The sequence below is a fragment of the Amblyomma americanum genome, chromosome 4, assembly GCF_052857255.1.
Source record: "Amblyomma americanum isolate KBUSLIRL-KWMA chromosome 4, ASM5285725v1, whole genome shotgun sequence".
Classification (NCBI taxonomy): Eukaryota; Metazoa; Arthropoda; class Arachnida; order Ixodida; family Ixodidae; genus Amblyomma; species Amblyomma americanum.
In genome coordinates this window covers 120,326,381-120,348,402 of record NC_135500.1, presented here as the reverse complement: position 1 = coordinate 120,348,402, position 22,022 = coordinate 120,326,381, and the positions used below count along the sequence as shown (strand labels likewise).

General features: G+C 45.9%; 1 protein-coding gene across 3 annotated transcripts in view; it reads right to left on the bottom strand.

The window, feature by feature from the left end:
- Positions 1 to 15,138, bottom strand: part of LOC144128291 (2-aminomuconic semialdehyde dehydrogenase-like) — a 33,041-nt gene extending 17,903 nt beyond the window's left edge. The window contains exons 1-5 of one of the 3 annotated variants that reach the window (XM_077661593.1): positions 14,999 to 15,138; positions 9,106 to 9,535; positions 8,055 to 8,189; positions 6,556 to 6,717; positions 3,599 to 3,799 (exon numbers count right to left, since the gene is read on the bottom strand). In XM_077661593.1, coding sequence (XP_077517719.1) covers positions 3,599 to 3,799; positions 6,556 to 6,717; positions 8,055 to 8,189; positions 9,106 to 9,134 — 527 coding nt within the window. In that variant the 5' untranslated portion in view covers positions 9,135 to 9,535; positions 14,999 to 15,138. The remainder of the gene's footprint in view (positions 1 to 3,598; positions 3,800 to 6,555; positions 6,718 to 8,054; positions 8,190 to 9,105; positions 9,536 to 14,998) is intronic. The other 2 variants (XM_077661594.1, XM_077661596.1) reach the window with 2 other exon arrangements.
- Between the last annotated feature and the right edge of the window lie 6,884 nt (positions 15,139 to 22,022).

The following is a 22,022-nucleotide window of genomic DNA, read 5'->3' as shown; positions in this document are numbered from 1 at the left end:
AGATAGATAGATAGATAGATAGATAGATAGATAGATAGATAGATAGATAGATAGATAGATAGATAGATAGATAGATAGATAGATAGATAGATAGATAGATAGATAGATAGATAGATAGATAGATAGATAGATAGATAGATAGATAGATAGATAGATAGATAGATAGATAGATAGATAGATAGATAGATAGATAGATAGATAGATAGATAGATAGATAGATAGATAGATAGATAGATAGATAGATAGATAGATAGATAGATAGATAGATAGATAGATAGATAGATAGATAGATAGATAGATAGATAGATAGATAGATAGATAGATAGATAGATAGATAGATAGATAGATAGATAGATAGATAGATAGATAGATAGATAGATAGATAGATAGATAGATAGATAGATAAAGAGGAGGAGGGAAAGACAGGGATGTTAAACAGAAAGGGGTTCCTGTTGGCACTGGGGAAGAGGGATTAGGGGACTAAAAGGAGGAAGAGACAAGGGAAAAAGGCATAACACACAGACGCACAACGCTGTCACAATTTGTCACTCAATCCAGTCGCTCTCAAGTAGCCAAAGAGGGCCTTGTATGCCTTGAGGGCAGTCGACTGCTGTGGCCACGGACCGAGGATCTTTTGCTCTGTTAATGGACGAGGAACGAGGCGGTCCAGGGCACAACACAGTGTATGTCTTGCACTCTCAAATGCAGGGCACTCACAGAGAAGATGAGCGATGGTCTTCTCGCAACCGCAGCTCTCACAGGCAGGGCTGTCGGCCATCCCCATCCGGAAAGCATAGTAATTGGTAAATGCAACACCGATCCATAAACGGCATAACAGTGTTGCGTCGCGACGTTCTAAGTTACGTGGAAGACGAAGGCGCAGTTCAGGGTCCAGTGCCTTGAGGCGGAGGTTGCAAAACTCTCCCGTGTTCCACGCTAAAAGTGTGAGCTCCAGCGCCAAATGGCGAAGCCCACACGCTGCGTCAGGTCTTGATATTGGGATCCTCACTGGAAGTCCGTCGTTGTGAGCAGAACGCGCAACCGCATCGGCCTGGTGATTACCGTTAATACCACAGTGTCCTGGCAGCCATTGAAAAATGATGTCATGACCTTTGGAAACGGTGCCGTGGTACAGTAGACGGATCTCAGCAACAAGTTGCTCCTGCGACCCGCGGCGTAGCGCAGCTTGCAGGGCTTGAAGGGCTGCTTTAGAGTCGGTGAAAACCGTCCAGTCATGTGGAGGTTCTTGACTGATGAACTCTATCGCAGCCCGTAAGGCTGCGAGTTCCGCACCAGTTGAAGATGTTGGATGGGTCGTCTTTCTTTAGAGTAAATTAACAAACTGGACATGCTATCATGTGTTCTAACACATAACAGGTTTTCGCTTCCGAAATGATCTCACACAAGGCGCACAGTGGTATTTTCTTGCCTGCTTCTCAGCGAAGCCACAAAAGAAAGTGCCGTGAAAGTGAGGAGGCTACCGCGGAAAATATTTATTCGGGTCGCACTGGGCTAAAGAAGCGCATACAGAGAAGTGGCGGTCACTGTCCGGATATTCCAAGTATTGGCCGGTCTGCTATTTTGACGTCGCCTCCGCGGCGTCCGAAAGAGCTTGTGTTTGAAGTGGGATGCGCTAACGCAATGCACTTTTTATATCTTGGAAATCCTTCAAAGAAATGACACTCAATTATCCGCAGTGAAATAGCAACAGAATTTTTAAAGCACGTGTCCATAAACCTGGGTGTAAACATTCTCCAAACATGAGCCTTTGTATAATTTTACTAAGAGTCGAGACATAAGCACTAATGCTAATTTGCGTTTAAGGTTAAATCTCGTGGTATCGGCCTAGAACGCGCATATTTAGGCATAAATATAAACTCAGATACTGAGATCAGGTAAGGAACTATCATCCGGCTTAAACTACTAAACGATAATAACGACAGATTTGACGAGCAGCTTAATCTACTACTACCGAAAGCCAAAACTTATTGCGGATAGCAAAACGGCATACTTTTCCGCCATTTCGGTGTGAAGTTCATTGCTATCTGGAAAAAAAAATCACACCGTTGTTTGCACTTGTTTCACTGCTCATTAAAGACTTATTTTCCAGCTTGACTTGCTCCACTGACTAGTGCATGCTTCTTCCACAAGCGCCCTACATTATGTTCAATAATTTGTATGCATACTACTTCTGTAGTATACCCATTTTTTCTTGCTTTGTTTGTATAATCTGAAGATTTGATCTGTTTATTTTTCTCTGTTTAAAGTTTTCATTAGTGTTATGTTCTGTAGTTTCCTGTTTTTGCATTTCTGCATTTTCTTTCTATTTTTAACTGCCTTGTAATAAACAGCCGAATTTGTTCATTTTTTAACAGGAGGTCCCCCGCATAGTGTATAAGTATGGATCTCATTCTGTAATACTGATAATTCCATGAACTAAAAAGTAGCGCATGTTGAAGCGAAACAGGATGGTCTATGCAGTAAACAAGGCGGCATGGTGCAGTTTAAAAAGAATAATGCTGCATTGCATCGCTCCGCTAATAAACATTATTCGGTTATTTAATTCATAATAGCGCAAGTTGTGCAACAAAACAAGAGAAGGCTGACATAGTGTGTTTAAGCTGGAATAAGTGTGTTTAAGTGTGTTTAAGCTAAATGGAATAACTTTAACGTTCAACAAATGCAGGGAAAGGTTTAGCTGCTGCCTGACTTTCGTCTAAAGTAAATTATGATTTAGAAGTATGCTTAGCTCCGAGTTAATTATGGAATCATACCCAGCAATTCTGAAAAAAAGGCACTTTTGAGCGGGAAACCGTTTATAAACGCAATTTTTTCATATAATGTAAGATTTCACTACAACAATCAATATATCCGCAGATCACCCGACGGCATGTCTTGTATTTTGTTTTCTACTCACGTTTTTGATATCGTCAAAAGCGTTCCCCATGTTTTTTTTATGGTAGTCTTAATTGTTCGACGCGATAGCTAGAAACACTTCTAAAAGAAAGATTTTGCTACATATCAGAATAATGAACCATTGCCTTCAATATTTTCATAACAGTGTCTTACAATTTTCTTATTTTCAAAATTTTTGCCACCCGCCGCGGTGGCTCAGTTGTTAGGGCGCTCGGCTACTGATCAGGAGTTCCCGGGTTCGAACCCAACCGCGGCGGCTGCGTTTTTATGGAGGCAAAGCGCTAAGGCGCCTGTGTTCTGTGCGATGTCAGTGCACGCTAAAGATCCCCAGGTGGTCGAAATTATTCCGGAGCCCTCCACTACGTCACCTCTTTCTTCCTTTCTTCGCTCACTCACTCCTTTATCTCTTTCCTTACGGCGCGGTTCGGGTGTCCAACGATATATGAGACAGATACTGCGCCATTTGCTTTCCACAAAACCAATTATTATTATTAAAATTTTTGCCCGAGAAAGCTGGACTTGAATTCGATAGGCGATCACTCAAAGTATCTCATTACTTTTATTCGAACAAAGTGTAGTTCTCCTTTATATAACTTTCGTTCACTTTGCATGGAGCACCCTGTGTATGGACAACCTTAAAAAGCCCATCAAAATGCATCGACTAACGGAGGAATGTACGCACATCTCGCGGTCGCACTGCGCCGTGGTGGCGAAGTGGCGGAAGTTGTGCACAGCCCGCGGAATGTCCACGGTGCGCGCCAGCCAGACGGGCTTGCCCTGGTCCCGCGACTCAGCCTGGGCGAAGTCGTCAAGCCGGCTCTCGATCAGGTCGGCGATGCGGATGAGGAACTTGGAGCGCTCCGCTGGAGACTTCACGGACCACCTGCGCGCCACACTCTCCCCATATCGACAACACGAAGCGAACAGTCCAGCGCAGACGGCTTGACACATGGGCCGTGCAACTAGCTCAAGCTCAACTTTACTTTTTCTGTCGGTTGCAAAACGCTTTTTGGAAGTTTGTTATTAGAAAATCTTGGACCGAACTTGCTTTGCGTTTACCAGAAAACTTGTATTATCACATCGCAGAGGGAACATAAACAGCTCTGCCCAGGTATTCACCCGCATACGATATCTAGTTTACTCTTTCTTGTTTGGAGCTTAGGAAAGGGGCGGAATTTTATGTATTTGAATGTTAGTTAATTTCAACACGCATATGCTAGTATCACATTAATAAGGATAGGAACTGTATGCTTAGGAACGGCAGTTTGATGACAGAAAGATAATACGCAAGCAGGGCCAGACAAGGCCTTTGTACAACTGTTTACAGGAGATAAATACTAAGGGCTGTGCAACAAATTTGAGCAGCGTGAAAAAAAAGGAGGAAAGTAAATTAAATTGTGGGCAAACTGGGAAACAGAGGTACCAACAATACTACTTTTAAGCATGTGCAAGAACGACATGTGTGCATGTGCTAACACGACTCAACGGAGCACGCTATCACGGAAAGTGGCACCGCAAAAGAAACGGGGACGAAGATGTAGAAACATGGACGACAGGACAAGCGCTGTTTCATGTTTCTACATCTTTGCCCCAGTTTCTTTTGCGCTGCAATTTTCCATGATGAATCACCGACTAGATGGCACCAATATATTAATCGGAGCAGGCTATCTTGCTTTTAAGTGCAATCACACCTACCCTATCAGGAACCAAGAATCACTGTGTTGCAAATAGCGCCTGTCTCGTCGTCACTTCCTCTGTGCTGCCCTGTTTGGCGCTTTATTTTTTCTACAAACCATGCACCAACTTGCCATCAACGTGTTTTCATGATAATTCGAACCAGCGATCTCTACCCGCCTGCACATGCAATATACCTTCCAGTTCCAATCTGCCTAAAGCGTAAAGAAGGCTAGGTTGCCGTTGTGTGCTCTATTTACTTTATTACGCACTTGTATACACTTCTGTACGAGGTAAAAAAAGTAAATTCCAAGCAGCAATGAGATATGCAAAATAGGAAGCACATTTCAGCATTGGAAGAAACGCCTTATATTTTTTTTCGGTAGTGCAGCACTAGTTAGGTTGTAACATGACATCTACTTGTAGTAATTTGGTAAAAGTGCCAGACGTTACTCCGGAGCTGGCAGCCGATGCATCGGTTACGAGTCTGGAGACAACTAAAAACCACCTTTCTAACCTCCTTCCAACTCTGACTTCCAGTCGCCTCCAAATCGTATAAAGCAAGTTTCCTAGGGTTTTCTTCATTTTCATATGCGCAGAACGCAGGAAGTTCGACGAAGATGAACCCAACAACTACGAAAAGTCTACGGACTTTTCCTATCACTTCCTTCTTACCTACCTGACAACTACGAAAAATCCTAGGGACATTTACTATCACTTCTCTCTTACCTATTCTTTTCTACCGCTACTAGTTTCTTATCGCCACTCTTGTGCTGTGGTTCGAAGCTGACGGAAACATGCATGGTGTCTGTCTGTGGCTATGATAACTTATATGCAGTTTCATTCTGCCTGATAACGACATGGACTGATAAACCTGGCACGCTCTGCAGGCCGGGCTGGTTTGTACAAATGATGCTCGACTGTATTCTAGTGCCCAGTATTCTTGACGTAAGCCAGATTCCCAAGGACCAAGAGAAAAGGCGGGAGCAGGAAATAATATGTCCTCGTTTTCCTGATCAGAGTCCTTATCTCTGGAGTGCCTTAAAAGCGCGCCCGCTGTTGCCTAGCCTGTTTAGGCTAGGCAGCTCTCGCTTGCTCAATTAAAACAACACAGCTGGTAATTTGTACCCTGTCGTGTTAAACTCGTACCTAATGGCATCAATCTGTGCCACTGTAGTCCTCACACGCGCTTTTATAGTGACTGCCACGTGAAGAGAAACGCATGCAATGTAACGTTAAAATGGGAAATGGCAAGGTGGCAGCGCCAAGAAATCACCGAAGTGAATCGGTTGTTCAGTGCGTTACCTGCAGGTGGGATTCAACGAGACGAACTGCTCAACCGGTATGGTCAGAAGAAAAGACAGCTTGCCCCATTCCCATCTTCCTTGTTAACCGTGTTGCTCGCGCAGCTGTTCTCGTCGTATTCGACATGCACTAACTTGTCCAACCACGCGATATGCCCTGCTGGATCACCTGTTGCTTTGTTAAAGTGTAATCTGAGTCAAGCCTAATTACCCGCCGTGGTGGCTCAGTGGTTAGGGCGCTCGACTACTGATCCGGAGTTCCCGGGTTCGAACCCGACCGCGGCGGCTGCGTTTTTATGGAGGAAAAACGCTAAGACGCCGTGTGCTGTGCGATGTCAGTGCACGTTAAAAATCCCCAGGTGGTCGAAATTATTCCGGAGCCCTCCACTACGGGCACCTCTTTCATCCTTTCCTCTTTCACTCCATCCTTTATCCCTTCCCTTACGGCGCGGTTCAGGTGTCCAACGATATATGAGACAGATACTGCGCCATTTCCTTTCCCCCAAAACCAATTATTATTATTATTAGTCAAGCCTACAGATGGAGTTTCACGTTGAAACAAGCCGATAATGTTACAGACGGGGCGACAACTAGCGCCTGAAGGGCGTAGCAGAGGCGAAGCACAGCTGGGCTGGAAGTACAGTGGAGGCAGCCAGCTCACGTGGGGAAGGCCTGCATGGCGGCTTGCACTGCCTTCTCGACCTCGCGGGATCCGCTGTTGGGCAGGCGCGAGTAGACGGCCCCCGTGGACGGGTCCACATTCTCGATGGTCTCGGCCACGGACTCGAACTTGCCGTTGATGAAGTTCTCCAGGATCAGCATCCTGCGCGAGGGCAGGTACGTGCTCATCCGGGCCGGGCTGCTGGACCGCTCGCGGGCCGTGCCACCGTTCAAGGCCACAAAGCGCGGCAGCATCGCGACAACGGCGCCGTTAATTAGCGAGGCGCACCAGAGTTTCGAGTGCCTCCAAGACTGCGCTATTGACGCCCTCGGCTAGGCGGGGTGCCTGCTCAACGGGTGCGCAGTGCACAGCGAGGAGATACAACCCGATAGCCGGCGGGGGCAACGGGCAGGTTCGACAGTGTACACTATCTTTCTACCCACAAACGAGGCGAGACGAAATTCTGGTGCCAGCAGTGGTCAGCCGCGTGGGTTTCATGATTTGAGGCGCTTTAACAGTTTTGCTGTAGTTAGGAAATACTGAGATAAACAAACATCGTATAGAGAAGAAAACTCGCTGGACAAACTGGACTTGTTAGCTGCGGATGCGCGGCTGGCAAGGAGAAAAAGAAAGCATTATTGAAGATTCCTCTTCAGTAAAGTTAGTGAGGCTATTTGCGAAAAAAAAAGTTTCAGGGTTAAATTTGATTCAGCATCTCGGACACCAGACGCTTCGTGCGCTTCCGCGGTCCTGGAAATGTTTTATTGTGGTAGTATAATCGTCGTGGTCTTCGGCATAATTGTGCGTTCTACTATCGCCTGCCACATGCAAATGTTTGGAGCATGTCCAATATCACAGTGACAGTAATCGAACGACTTAGCATGAAAAACATTAAAGTAAACCTTTCGCCTCATGCGACTGACGACCCCACTCTGGAAACAAAGAAAATCGAGTAAGATATCACGGGAAGCCGTGAAATTCTCTGCACACACACACAAAAAAAGAAAGTGCCGTGTACGCGCCAGAAAAAAAAATGAATCAGCAAACACCCTCTTCTATCAGCGCATATGCATTCCGAAACTGTCCAGGCGCGTATTTTCAGCAATGGAGACAACAGTGTATCGCCTGACTTAGACTTACCAAGCACTTACCACGATATAGTACAAATCTACAGTGCAAACTATCACTGCCGCTTCTCGTGGGACACGCCTCGTGTTACTGCCCGTCACCAGAGGGGCGTGCCACAGCTTCGTGTGGTTCCGTAGCGGAAAGCATGCACAGACAGTTTCTCCATCCAGCACCCCTCCCCACCCGCGCTCTTTACGACCGCACGACGTGGTCCCGCGACCCGGCAGTAGGCTATGCAGGGGGGCGCCTATGGGCACAAGGCACAGGCAGCGAGCAGAGCTGCCCAGATGAGCGAGCTCATACGCGTTGTCCGCCAGCGGATGCAGTGTACTGCACGGGCCAGGCCTGGCGGGAGCCCCGCATTGACTCACTCGTCGGGTTTCATGGCCCCTTCGGTGGCAGTGGCCGCCCGCACTGCTCCAGAGTCCGGCTGCCCTGGAGCCGCTGATCCCCGGTGGTCTGCGTTCGCCGCCGTCTTGACTCTCGCGCAATGGCCGCCGCGAGCACTGAAGAGGACAAAGCGCCGCGTTTGGGCTCTCTGGTTCCGCCGACATCGGCATCAGTCGCGGATGTGTACGTGGTCGCCTTTCTAAACAACTGTTCTCGAATCTTGTGTTTTTATAAATTAAGACTCTTGTGCCTCGTTAATTTTCACTTCCTATTATTTGACCTCTATCGAAACCCGGCCATCTTATTCAACCACTCGTCTTTTTCACAGAAAATTATTTTGCTTTCCAGGGATCAAGCTCCTTCTTGAGCATTGGTTCTTGGCCAACTGAGCACGATTCTTTTCTAATAGCCCATAGTATGAGTCGTCAATTTTGAGGTCAATATCGACAAAAACATCTAAATAGGCAAAGGTATCAATACCGGTTAAAACACTTAATGTCCATCTGACACAAATGAGAAGGCCAGAGGTTAAAATACTAAATCACGCAAATATTCCTCACGTTCTGCGCTTTCGGCGGCTATATTACGCTAGCTTTCAGTATGCATTGACATGGCTTCCACGTTGTGGTGCCTCCATTTAATTGAACATGCTGGTTGCCCAAGCTGCACTGCTTGTGGCATCTCAGAGTTTGTGAACCATGTGAGTGCGGTTTTGCCTCGTATGCTTGCACGCAGAATACTTTAGTCCATCTCGATAGCAGTATTTTGACAGATGGCCTCCCATTGGCCAGTCGGCCATGGAGCCTGGGTGATTTAAATGACGAACGGTTCTCCTTATGAAGCACCGGTGTGATTATGCCCGTTGGTGATGCGTTTGTCACTGGTCACTCGCGCCTCCCTCCTGTTCACGCTGTCAGCCGCCATAGCCCTCTTTCCTCTTCTCTTCCCCATACCTTAGTACAGGGTATCAGGCATTTACAAGACATGAACAGCCAGATTCTTTACAACTCTGCGTAAGCCGCAGAATCTTACCGCAGCTGCTGAACTGAAGGATACACCATGCCAGAAAGGCACGCGAGAGCGTCCTATGCACTCAGTTCTGTTGTTACAAAATCAGCGGATTCTGTATCCGTGAATTCAAAACACTGTGATTGACATATCGCTTACTATAATTGCGGCCGTGCTTTACGTATTTGGTAAACTCTTTGCCGGTTACTGTGGGACCTTGTATCCTTGGTAAAATTAACACAGGGCTATGGAATTAACACGCACACAAGAAGAAGATACGCAAGACAGGATGGGCGCTGACTTCAGGACCCTAATACCACTGGAGGTTCAAGCATTGTTCGGTGGACTGAAGCCTTCCTGGAGGCACGCAAGGCGCGTCAGCAAGGTCCTGAAGTCACCGCCCCTGCTGCCTTGCGTGCCTTCTTGTGTCCGTGTTCCATAGCACTGTGTTAATCTGTAAAAGAAGAACAATGAACAAGTAGCCCAGAGCAAAATCCTCATTGAACATTTTCTTGGTGTTCAAGACACCAGAACGTGTTATCTAGACAGAGTCAAGACGAGGAGGACTCAAGCGAGTTCCAAGCAGTGTAGCCGTGCGATTGCTCGTATCTTTAAATATAGAATCGAATAGTGATTTGATAGTGAATCGATAATGATTTGAGCTCCTCACGAGCATCTCACTGGTCACAAGAAAATGGAGAAAAACGCGCATATAGAAAAAAAAAGAAGAGGAAAAGCACGGTATATGCCAGGCTTACCATTTCATGCGTTTTATTACAGGACGTTTTTCCCCAGAATTTTTACAGCAGCTACAGCACGCATTTTGATATTATTGGCTTCTTAACCATTGACTGCTAATCGTGAGGCCTCAGACAAGCATTTCCCATCGAACATGCTTTAAGTTTCTACTGAATCTATCGTGCTTCGACATCATTTGCACTAAATGTAAGATCGTTGACGTGGTTGCTCCTTTATTTAAACGAGGAACCTCTCTGTCCGTCTTAAAGGAACTGTCTACTGACTTCAATAGACTAAAATTTTTTTCCGGCAATCGAAAGTTCCTTGCTCAGTAAACGATTGCCAGGCTGTGACGCTGAGAAACACAGAAGAACAATTTAATTTCTAATTTTCCTGTATGGCAGTTTAGCTTTCCCATGGCAGACAGCGTCTGCGAACCCTGACATTGTGGATACGAAACACAGCGACTCTATGCAACTGCATGGACACGACGGCTGTCAAGTCGACTGCGGTGTGCAACGGCAATAATGAGCATGGCATTAACCGAGGTGCATGGGTATTAATAAAGCTACAGTTGAGAGCACTGAGTTGCCTATAACAATGCTGTAAATAAAACAATTCTGGTGATATCTATCATAGATACCAGCAACCGCTTTTAAAGGCAGCAGCGAAGTGACAATTTGCCTTTCTGACATTTGAAGAGATGACGAGAGAGCATGGTTAAATCTTGCAGGAAACGGTGGCTAGTTGAGAGTGAAAAAAATTAAGGCCCCGAAAGTTTCTTTAAGAAAAAACAAAAAAAAACTATGTATTGCTCTGAGTCCTATTCGTAAAGCATATCAGCTCAAGAGACGTTGCCCGACTACCATCCACTTTTTGGCGAGCTGCTATGTTTTAACTCAGTATGGCGCAACCATCGGCTCTGCCTGACTCTCTTTGCCTATTTAAAATATAAATTCCTGCCAGAAACACGAGTTCTACTTTCGTTACAGTATAAGAGAGAAAGATGTACAAGAACATGTCAATGTTTATAAACTCGTCTCCGACACTACGCTGCCCTCTTAAGCGTTACTTTAAACTCATCCCTGGCCGAAGCCGGTTTGTGTGCATGTTGTTGAAGTTAAGCCTTAATTTTTCCTCATGTCACACTGGCGATCACACCTGATATGAAAATTATCCAGAGAAAAGCCATTCACTCTGGGGATCACCTCTTTTCGCAGTGAAAAATCATTATTCACCTGTACCCTAAAAACTCAGCCTGCAAACCGCTCGCGCTGGACATCGCTACCAACGCTGAGCTTCTGAATTAAGAGAGCCAACTTCGACAGCGCAGAGAGCAATGAAAAAGAAAGACGTGTAACATTAACAGACCGGAAGTGGGCAGAGGGGGTGAGGGAACAAACGTGGGTTAATGACATACTAGCCGATATCAAGAGAAAGAGATGGGCTTGGGCAGGGCATGCATGCAATGCGAAGGCAAGACAACCACTGGTTCTTAAGGGTAACGGAATGGATTCCAAGAGAACGCAAGCGTAGCAGGGGACGGCAGGAGGTTAGGTGGGGGGATAATGTAAATAATGTAAAATAATGTAAATAAAGTTGCCCCTCTCCCTCCGGGTGAACCGTTAAATAAAGGGAGCTTCGTATCAGGAAGAGAATAAAGCCAGGGAAAAAAAGGTGGGGTGAAAAAGCAGAAGGAGAGGAAGCAAAATAAAGACGGGAGTTATACGCGGAGCCGGATTGCGCAAACAAGCGAACGTTGCGCTAAACCGAATCGACTTAGTATAACCGGCTAGTGTGAGATAAAAGGAAGGTAAATCGAATTCAGTTTAGTAGAAGAATACAGAAAGAGAACCTGGAATAAACTGTAAGAATCTCAAGGCTATCGCTCAAGAATTGTCACAAAATGTTCTGCTGCACAGAGTGATTTCAAAGTAATAAAAGAGCTTTCCCGTCAAGGGGAATGTTTCCTTTTTTTTCTGGCTAGCTGCTCAGTATTTCGCGCATCCACCAGAAGTGCTCTAGCATCTGCTTTTATGGCAGTCTAAGATAACCCCAAGCAATTACGGGGGCGCAAACCGTGCAGTATTTTATCAAATCTGGCTTGTCCAGGCGATGCGTTTCGCGGAAGTGTGGGCTGCTAAATTATGCATTCGAAAATCCTAACTTATGCTGCGGAGAAGGAAGACTTTTATTTCCAATAGTTAATGATTTAGGGGCGAAATATATGCGGTGTGCTGCTCCAGGTGGCAACTTCTATCACCCACTCGTGGAGTCCTTAGCTTTCGACAGAGTGAGTATATGTCGGTGTCAAATGAAGCGCGAATGGGACAGTTCGAACGCTAACAAAAGGGAAAAAAAAACACGCACAAAATGGCAACTAAACCTCATATTGCTGGTCGCGTTCTATCTACCCCGTTCCCGTTTGAAATGCAAATAGCTAGATGGAAAAGTTTTAGCTGAGGAAAATTAGGAGGAAATCAGTGTCAGGGCCGCTTAACTTGGGCAATACATACCTAAGCAATACAATTGCCACTTGACCTTTATATTCCCTCGTTCTTTTACCCCAGTGCAGGGTAGCAAACTGGTTTCTTCTTCCGGTTCTTCTTCTTCTTCTTCTTAGTAAGCATGGCACATACCCACGCAGGGGGATTGGCCAAGGTTCAGTGGATAATCCCAATGAGGTATTTGCGCGGGGAAAAATAGGCGTGAGAAGACTAAATCAATATAAAGATTGGAACAGTCAAAGGAATTAAAGAAATATGAATTACCAGGAATAGAATCGAGCATTTTTGGACATGCGACAAAATTTTGTATACAGCTAACAAGGTAGTCGATCACTTGCACTTATGTAATCATGAAGGTAGCCGCAGACACTGCTTAACGGGAATCCCTTTGCGCTCGCATCGAACGAAAGAATAACTGTAAGAGACACAGGGAGTCCTAACCTCGAAAGAGGGACCTCCAAATACTGTTTTCTCTTAATTGCGAACCGCCGGCAAGAGAGGAGAAAATGATCTATTGTTTCAACTTGCCCACATGATACACAAAGGTTTGTCGCAACGAACCCACATCTGCATAAGTACAAATTTAAATGAGGGATTCTGCATCGCAGAAGCGTCATTGGCACCTCACAAAGCCTTTATTTACACCACCGGATATTCCATGGAAACTTTAAGTGGCTAAAATCCGCGGTATTGAGCAATGGGTCACTCAGGTTGGCTGAAATATGTTGGAAGCGCTGGAAACGTGAAGTTTCTAACAGGATGAGGTGAGGGGCGGGATAGATTACAGGAGCGCTGAAAGCTGACCTTGCCAATATATCAGCCACCTCGTTAAAATAGACGCCCGAATGCCCAGGTACCCAGACAAAGCGATCTCACGCACTGTGCGCGGAACAAAAAACCTAAGCGAACGATTCAATAAAGATTTTCCCGAATTTTGGAGAGAGACTAGAACCGAAAGGCAGTCAGCAAGATTGAGAACCCGTGCTACATGCCTAGAAAGTTTGAGAAGAGCCAAACCAATGGCCAGAAACTCTACGAAGAATATAGGAGTATAATCAGGGATACGAACGGAATAGCTCCAAGCCAGCTCCTGCGAATATATCCCAACCGCCGCTTCTCACAGCTGCCGGAGGCATCAGTGGAGATAACAGTATGAAGAGGAAAATTCTGTAGGTGTTCAGAAAGGAGACCATTTAGGATATTTGCGGGCATATGTTTCGCATGGGAAGGGAAAATATGGTCATAATAGAAGACGTCATATATGGTCATATAAGTCTTATAGAGCAACACTAACGTGTCACGACGCATGCCAAACTTTTTATTGCCAACTCGTGTCAACCGGCCCAGAGCACGTTCCCCTTTAATAACATTATTCTTAATATGGTGTCGCCAGTCCAAGCTTTGATCATAAGTAATGCCTAAGTATTTAACCGACTCCACCTGCGGAACCTTAATCTCCTCTTCCTCCTCCTCCTCCTCCTAACCTGGATAATATAAATTAACCGGTTATTGCGCTTTGAGTCTGAAGGCCGATGTCCAAAAAGAATTGCGTTTGTACTTTTTCCCTTCCAGTTATCGCTTTCGTTTGTTTTTGTGTTAGCGTGTGAATTGTCCCATTCGCGTTTCATTTGGTCCCGATAGTACCTGGTTTCTGCTGCAAACTTGTGCCCAGCGCTTAAGACGTGGCACTGCTATAAGCTTACTGAGAAATAGCCCTCGTAAATTTTCTAACACAGCTAAGATAACAGAGGGACAGAAATTGGCAAAAAAGGCGCTATAAGGTCCAAACTTCTTTAGTTAAAATCACATCGTCTTTACTATGTTAGGCATCTACATCGTGCATTGCAACTTGTTTACGTCATTCTTAGTGAGTTTTAATTATTTACCTTTTATTTTCTACGGCATTGTACATCCTTGTTGGAAAATTTTCTTGGAGGTGGTCGGTCGTCCAGCGCATACCGACATCACTTCGGGTAAAGCGTTAAGTGACGCACTCACGGGCAGGTACAGCGCAAATAAATAGTGGTAGTGTACGTAAAGCTCCCTAATTTCCTCGGCGTAGTTGCAAACACTCCCAGACTTCGTGACAGCGGAAGCTCTAGCGTGCTTACCCCCCCCCCCCCCCCTCTCACATATCACCTTTTTCTTTCCCCACCACCCAATACAAGCAACTGCTCTGAGTCTACAAAATGGATATGTGGATGTGAAATGGATATATGGAAAGCTTCTGCAATATTGATGTGAATGCGACTTGTGACGAGGAACTATTCAACGCTCAGCTAACTGAAAGCCTCATAGCGCCTGGAAGGAGCCTCATGGCGCCTGGAGTTTCAAGTCTAGCGTGTGTCCTGTCCCTTACTCTTACTTTGGTCCCTGTCTGTGTATGCGTTAGTCAATATGTTTCACAGCTACAACCAACTAGCCCAAATGAAAGCCTTAGCCTGGAAGGAGTCCGGCTGGTGGCTTTCCATCTAAGACACTCTTTGCCGGAGGAGAGTTAGAGAATTAGGAGCGGTCTTGGGAGACTGCTTTGCCAACGTGTTAGGCTTACCCAAGTCGCGAAACACATCAGCACACAAATCGGCAACTACATTGCCTTTCGGCAGGCGTTAGTCAAGCAGCGGTGCGCGCACGCGTATAACAAAGCGAAAACGATCAGTCTGCATGCTCACCTGAAGACAGGTCGCGCAGCTTCTGCAGGGGAGCTTCCGAGGAGTGAAAGGAGCCACACGGGTCTTCGCCGAGGCGTAATCTTATCTCGGGGCCAATTTCACGCGTCTCGGGTGAGCTCTTCTGGCGTCTGAGAGGTTTTACGACCAGGCCAAGGGCCTTGTCTACCGAGGCAGTTAACCACGCTCCGTTGATGCTCTGACTAAAGCGCTTGACTTCACTCAGGCTGCTTCGAGGTGTATTGGGGATGGGCAGCGTGTGCTGCCTTATCGAGTGGCTGCTAAGGTGGCGATCGAGAGCCTCTCATCCCTAGCGTGAATATCGATTGGCTGGCTACAAACTCATTATACTGGCCACATGACTTCGATAGACGCTTCTCAATGAACCACCGCTCGCAAACTTGATACGAATGATCGAACGCATGGCTTGGACTGGGATTAGTGCTGCTGAGCGTTGCCCGCTGGGTCTGAGACCATGCTGCACGGTAGGCATGGGCAGTATAGAAGATACTGATGCTTCAATTTTATCATTCCGATGTATCGAAGATACACGTATCTTCGATACTCTCTTTCGATGAATTTTATGTATCGGTATTACGTGTCGCTTGCCAAAAATAGAAATATCGGAGCACCAGTATCGTAAAACCGTTTTAGTCTATCAAGTATTTGAACGATACTTGAAAAAGAAGTGTGCCGCAGATTTTGAGGCTGCTGGAAGTCGGACTATGGGCCGGCGACGCTCCCGCACGCGGTAGCACACTGAAAAAACGGAAGAATTAGGAAAAGATGATGATAGTACCGTTAACCTGGTGAGTCTCTCTTCATACGTCCATTGTTTGGAAGGTAGACGACATATATGTTGCGCTTCTGCCCACTCGGTGATAGAAGCGACAAGGAGACAGGCTCGCCGTTTTGTAGAAACAACGCCTCTTCACCCCTATCTGAACTTGCGGTGGTTGCCTACACACATGGAAGACTTCCGCCTTAATGCTCAGGAGCTTACAGAACATTTATTGTTTACTTTGTAAGCACTATAAAGGTCACGAACTCTTCTACACGCAGGTCAACGCGATCATCGTCAGCAGCGTAAAATGGACCATCAGACGCATTCCTTTCGTTTGGAGGAGCAACTCAACAGCAAGCCGTAGTTCTCAAGAAGCTCTAGCGAAACATGTGTGTCTTAAATGTGTACCTCGAGGATCGCAGAGTCAACGTGGCTATGCTTCATACTTATCCGTGGAAAAAAGGAATCTGCATAAAATGCAACACGGCAACGTGCTCGTGTGCTCGTTTAGAGAGTCTTTTTTCACTTGCTGCGCTTAAAGTACGGCCTCATCGAGGGGGCTCTTTCGGACCGGGGGTTTAGGAAAACGCTGTTGCTTGATACCGGTAAGTAAAAAAAAAAATAGCATGTAAATAACAGAGATTAGCAAGCTATATTTTGCCGAATAGAAACGTTTAGAGCTTTTATTTTTTGTTGCTTTCCTTTAGCCTTTAAAGAAGAATGTCCAAATTCAAACGTCTGTTAAAACATAGTGCTGAGGAAATAACTGTTCTAATTTCCCTAGTGCGCAGAACGGAGCCTGCACCTTTTAGCAAAGTTCATTGTTATGTAGTCAAGTGCTCTGAGACTGGTTCGCATAAACACTAGATTTAAAAAAAAGCGCTGGCCTTCTTATGTAAGTGATCGTTTCAACGTCATCATAGCTTTGTTCTAATGCTAAAGTTGCGCCGACAGTGAAAATTGGAGCTTAAATGAAATCCGTGTGACCGGATCCGATTAAACCATTTCCCAGACAGCGTGATTCATCAAATACGCGAAAAATTCCAGGAATTACACCAAAAATTTTTAACTTAGCAAATCTTATTACCAGCTTTATTATTATAAGCGATTTAAGTGGTGTATCGAAGTATCGACGATACAAGATCGAGTATCTGTACCGGAAATCAATTTTGGCTGGGTATCTTGAATCGGTATTGGAAAAACAATTTTGTAGCGATAGCTACACAACGCCAGCCACTTCGCGAGGTCAGCGTGGTTGCGCGCTGAGCCGTGGCACCACCGCTCCGACAGCTGTACGCATGCGCGGAGTGACGTCATAGCCCGCAGCTAGTTTGCGCGCCTCGCCGCTGCGCCGACGGCGGAGCAGACGTCGCCCGCCTTGTCAGTTGTGCGCATGCGCAGAGTGACGTCAGAGCACGCAGCTGGTGTGCACGCCGCGCGTCTACGTTAGGCCCGTTCCACATGCTGCGAATTTTGCCGCACCGACACTGCGAATTCCGTGCCTCTGCTGACGCCGCAATGCGATTGCCGCTCAGTCCTTTCACATGCAACGCAGAGCCTGCGAATTCGTTCGGTTGTGGCAACAGGGTCGCTACATGTCTGCTTATCCAACCTGTGAATAAATGCGGCAGTAATATAACATGGAATGTGTTTATGTTGTGGTCATGCGCACTTTTAGATACCAGGTATCATTTCGTATCTTTTTATCAAAGTAAACAGCTCCGAATTATTCGAAAAGTACACGATGGCCAAAGCTAAGCCTGGCCAAAACAAGCCTAACAGAAAGCCAAGCAGTGGATGCTCCCCTATTGGTCAGTCGCAGAGCGAACACACCGACGCTGCGAATGAATTCCAACCGGACGGAAATCGTTCCCAAGCCGTCTGCGGCAAGAGCGGCGGCCCTCTCCAGCCGCAGACCGAATTCGCAGTGCCGGACGGTGAAATTCGCAGCATGTGAAACGGGCCTTACGCTAGCATTTCCAGCATTCAGTGTGGCGGCGCCGTGGCCACCACGGCAGCTGCCGGCGGCGCGGCGCGCCAGTGAAACAAAGTGGGGGAAAAGTGGAGAGGGAGGAGAGGGGGAGAGGGTGAATTCACGTCCAGGGACGAGGATGAAGAAGGAACACCCCTCTAAACGGAGCGGCAAAAGACTGACTTGGCAATTCGACGGAGCGAGTTCCACTCGGCCAGCTGTAGCTATCGCGTCACTCCTGGTTTAACCAGAGCTAAACCACAACCATTTTTTGAGGGCATGCTTTTTTCAAGTGTCGGGCCTAGACCTGCCGCACGCTGTGTTTGCGGGTTCTGACGGTAGTGGGTTCCATGCAGCCATCCTCCGTACACTACAATGGTCTCGAACCTAGCGGCCAAAACTCAGCGGCTCTAATACGCCAGTCCAATTAAGCTATGCGCTGCAGCATTCGTATCAAGTTTACGGGCGATAGTACGGTTGTTATTGCTGTACCACAATAAGAAAAAGTGGGATGGGGTTTCAGTGTGCTGCTATGTGGCAACCAGTTGTCACAGCTATACCAGGTGTTCCGACTTAAGCGAACCAATTTTTTTTAAAAATAGCCTTTTTCAGGTATGAGGGCGCCTTCTGCGGCACAATAGTACCTGCGTTGGCAGAGACAAAAATGAAATAATGTTATTAATTACTGATAATTAACTTTCTAACTATAACATTTAGGCTGCTGGTTGCAATTAGATATTTGTAGCCGGTCGTTAGTAATAGCCATATCAGTTTTTAGAATTTCCAAAACGCAAATACCCTCGCCGCTTTGGCTCGACAAAATTTGGCTACATCGTGCCAAAATACATGCGCATTTGAAGAGCATGCAGGCAAAGCAACCCCTCCAGTGCACGTAATTAGTCGAAAAAACCAAACTTTGTCGAGCCACAGCGGCGAGGGTAATCTCGTTTTCGAAATTATAAAAACTGATATGGCTATTACTAACGACCGGCTACAAGTCTCTAATTGCAACGAGTAGCGTAACTGTAATATATAAATATTAATTATCAGACATTAGTTAAGCGGTTAACTAGTTAACATTATTTACATGATGTCTGCCAACGGAGGTATTACTGTGCTTTGACTCTGTAAATAGTGTAAATATGACCACTCTCTATGTCATTCCTTGCTATCCCCTCACCTATTTGATTTCTCTTCTTCATACTGCCTTCTATCCTTTATTTCCGCTGTCCCAGCTCAGGTGCCACCGATACAGTGATGGCATTTGCCGGGGTGAGCAAAAATCTTTTAACTTCCTTGTTACTATATTTTTATCAATAAACACTACTACTACTACTACTACTACTACTACTACTACTATTACTGTGCCGCAGAAGGCGCCTCCACACCTGAAAAAGGCTATTAAAAAAATTTGGCTGACTCAAGTTGAAACACCCGGTATATGTGCGACGCAGAGCTAGCGATGAATCTGGCGATGGCAAAGGTACTATGCAGCGCCTTTTTCTTACTACAGCTAAGGTACAAACATGAGGCGGATGCTTGTTGCATTGGAAACTTGCGTGCATAAATGTCGACTCCTGAAAGAGAGATTTAAAGAGAGGCAGAGAGATCGCGTCGAGCTATGACCCTCTAGCCCGCTACTTTGCACCGGGGGACAGGGAGAAGGAAGGTGCTTCCTGGGAGGTGCTACCCGGTCACTACAAAAGCCACCGACGCCTTGGAACCAGTTGGGGCACGACACCACAGTGAACTTGGTCACGAAAATGCCCTTTCTGATGCAGGCTATCCTTTGGAGCATCGCTTTCGTTTGCCACGACAACGTCGGCTATTTCCTGCCGAACCACCATAACGGATCCGCCTGGAACCTACCGGCCAAGCATTATCTTGAAGAAGAAGCCATTGACCGGCCGCCGCTTCCAGCACTTTCCACATCGTTCGTCTGGCAACATCATTCAGCTATCTTCCTGGGAGGTGCTACCCGGTCACTACAAAAGCCACCGACGCCTTGGAACCAGTTGGGGCACGACACCACAGTGAACTTGGTCACAAAAATGCCCTTTCTGATGCAGGTCAGTCACTTACCGCACGCTACTTGCGTTTGCACTAGTGATCCGTTCGTTATAGCGGTGTCGTGCCCCCCTGGCATACGCGACGCCTGTCGTAGGATGTTACGCTGCGCATGCATGTGTTCGCTCAACGCGTGTATTGTCTACTTACAGCTTATTATGTCAGGCGATGTCGAAATAAATCCCGGACCTGTCGACAGTCATGCAGATGTCACACTTGAAACTATTGCCAACGCAATAGCACGATTAGAAGCCACCCAGAACTCCGTACTCGCAGAGCTTACACTCATCCGCACAGCTCAAACGAAATTTGACAAACTTGTAAACGACCTTTCTTTGCGCGTAGACGCACTGGAAAAAAGCGTTGAAAATCCCAAGTCAAGCAGGGCAGACTCAGATTCAATCGTGAAATTGACCACGCACATTAAACAGCTAAACGACAAATGTGATGACGCGGAAAATCGACTTCGCCGATCTAATAACTTGATTGTACACATGGCAAGGTATGAATCCTGTTTTGATGTAATAGCCGTGAGTGAAACGTGGCTTAAGCGTGATGAAGTAGTCTCTTTCCCGGGTTATAAATTTTTATCCCAGCCACGGGATACACGAGCAAGGGGAGGTGGGGTAGGGATGTTTGTCAGAGATAGTGTCTCCTACCAGCTAATGGGAGTGGCGTCTGTTAGTTTTGACTGCATTGAAACCCTGTTCATAAAACTTCAGGATGGTTTGATGGTTGGTGTGGTTTATCGGACACCAAACACATCGATAACGGAGTTCCTTGAGAAGTTTGAAATGATTCTAACAAATTGTTTTCATGGGCGTCGCTCTAATATTGTCATAATGGGCGATTTCAATTTAGATCTATCACATGGAGTACAGAACAGCTACACTTTCCTTCTCGAATCATTTGCCTTACGTAACCTTATTACAGAACCTACCCACGTAACAAGTACTTCAAGTACTCTAATAGATCACGCCCTCTGTAATATTGTCCCAGGTGTGCTTGCCGGTACCTGCGCTGAGGTGGTAGCCGACCATTCACCCATTTTTCTTGTAATAGAAAAAGACCTGCCTCTACAAGCGCAGTTGACGCAGTGTAAAATTCGTAGTAAGGTAAACTATGTAGCACTGCGTGAAACATTAGAACAAGCCGACCTCACTACGGCATATGATGAAAACGTCAATACTGAGTGTAAGAACTTTTTAGACATCCTTAAAAATGCCATTGAACAGAGCTCTCTGCCGAACACTAATAAATACAGCCAGCCAACGTGTCCTTGGATGAATACTGAAATATTAGCCGTGTTAAAAGATAAGGACAAATGGTATCGCAAATGGAAGCAGTTGAGATCAAACGAATACTACCTAACTCAGTATAAGCGCTGCAGGAACTTGTCTGTATCTCTTATGAGAAAAAGAAAAAAAGAATATTATTCATCACTGGTGAAACAGGCGCATGGAAATACAAAAAAATTTGGGATATAGTGAACAACGCAATCGGCCTGCGATCCAGTACGGCAACACTCCCTGAGACAGTTGACGAAGACACAGTAGAATCATTCAATACCTATTTTACCTCTATTGGGCCTACGGTTGCCGCGCAAGTTCATGCTGACGCACCTACCGCGAAGATGCCGGAACGTGTTAATAACAGTTTTGCTTTGCCTGACATAGACATAGAAGAAGTAATCACTGCAGTCGGCAGCCTTTCAGCCGGCAAGGCGGCAGGACCTGATGCAATACCCGTTAGACTGATCAAAAACAACATTGATATACTAGCGATCCATCTACTACACATATTTAACCATTCATTGGCAAACGGAATATATCCTGACGAGCTGAAGGTTGCAAGGGTTGTACCTATTTATAAAGGCGGTGAGCGATCTGATCCGCGAGACTACAGACCAATATCGGTATTAAATGCAATTAATACAGTTTTTGAAAAGGTTCTTTGTAAACGTATACAAAATTTTCTAAATAAATATAACATTATATGTCATAATCAGCATGGCTTCAGGCCCCAAAGGTCAACGTCATCCGCAGTTCTTGTTCTTTCACAACTTATAAATTCTGCACTGCATAATAACAAGCTGGCCATAGTAGTATATTTAGACATATCAAAAGCTTTCGATACGGTTGATCACACAATACTACAACAGAAATTGGAAACCTACGGTATAAGAGGGAAAATTCGTGATCTAA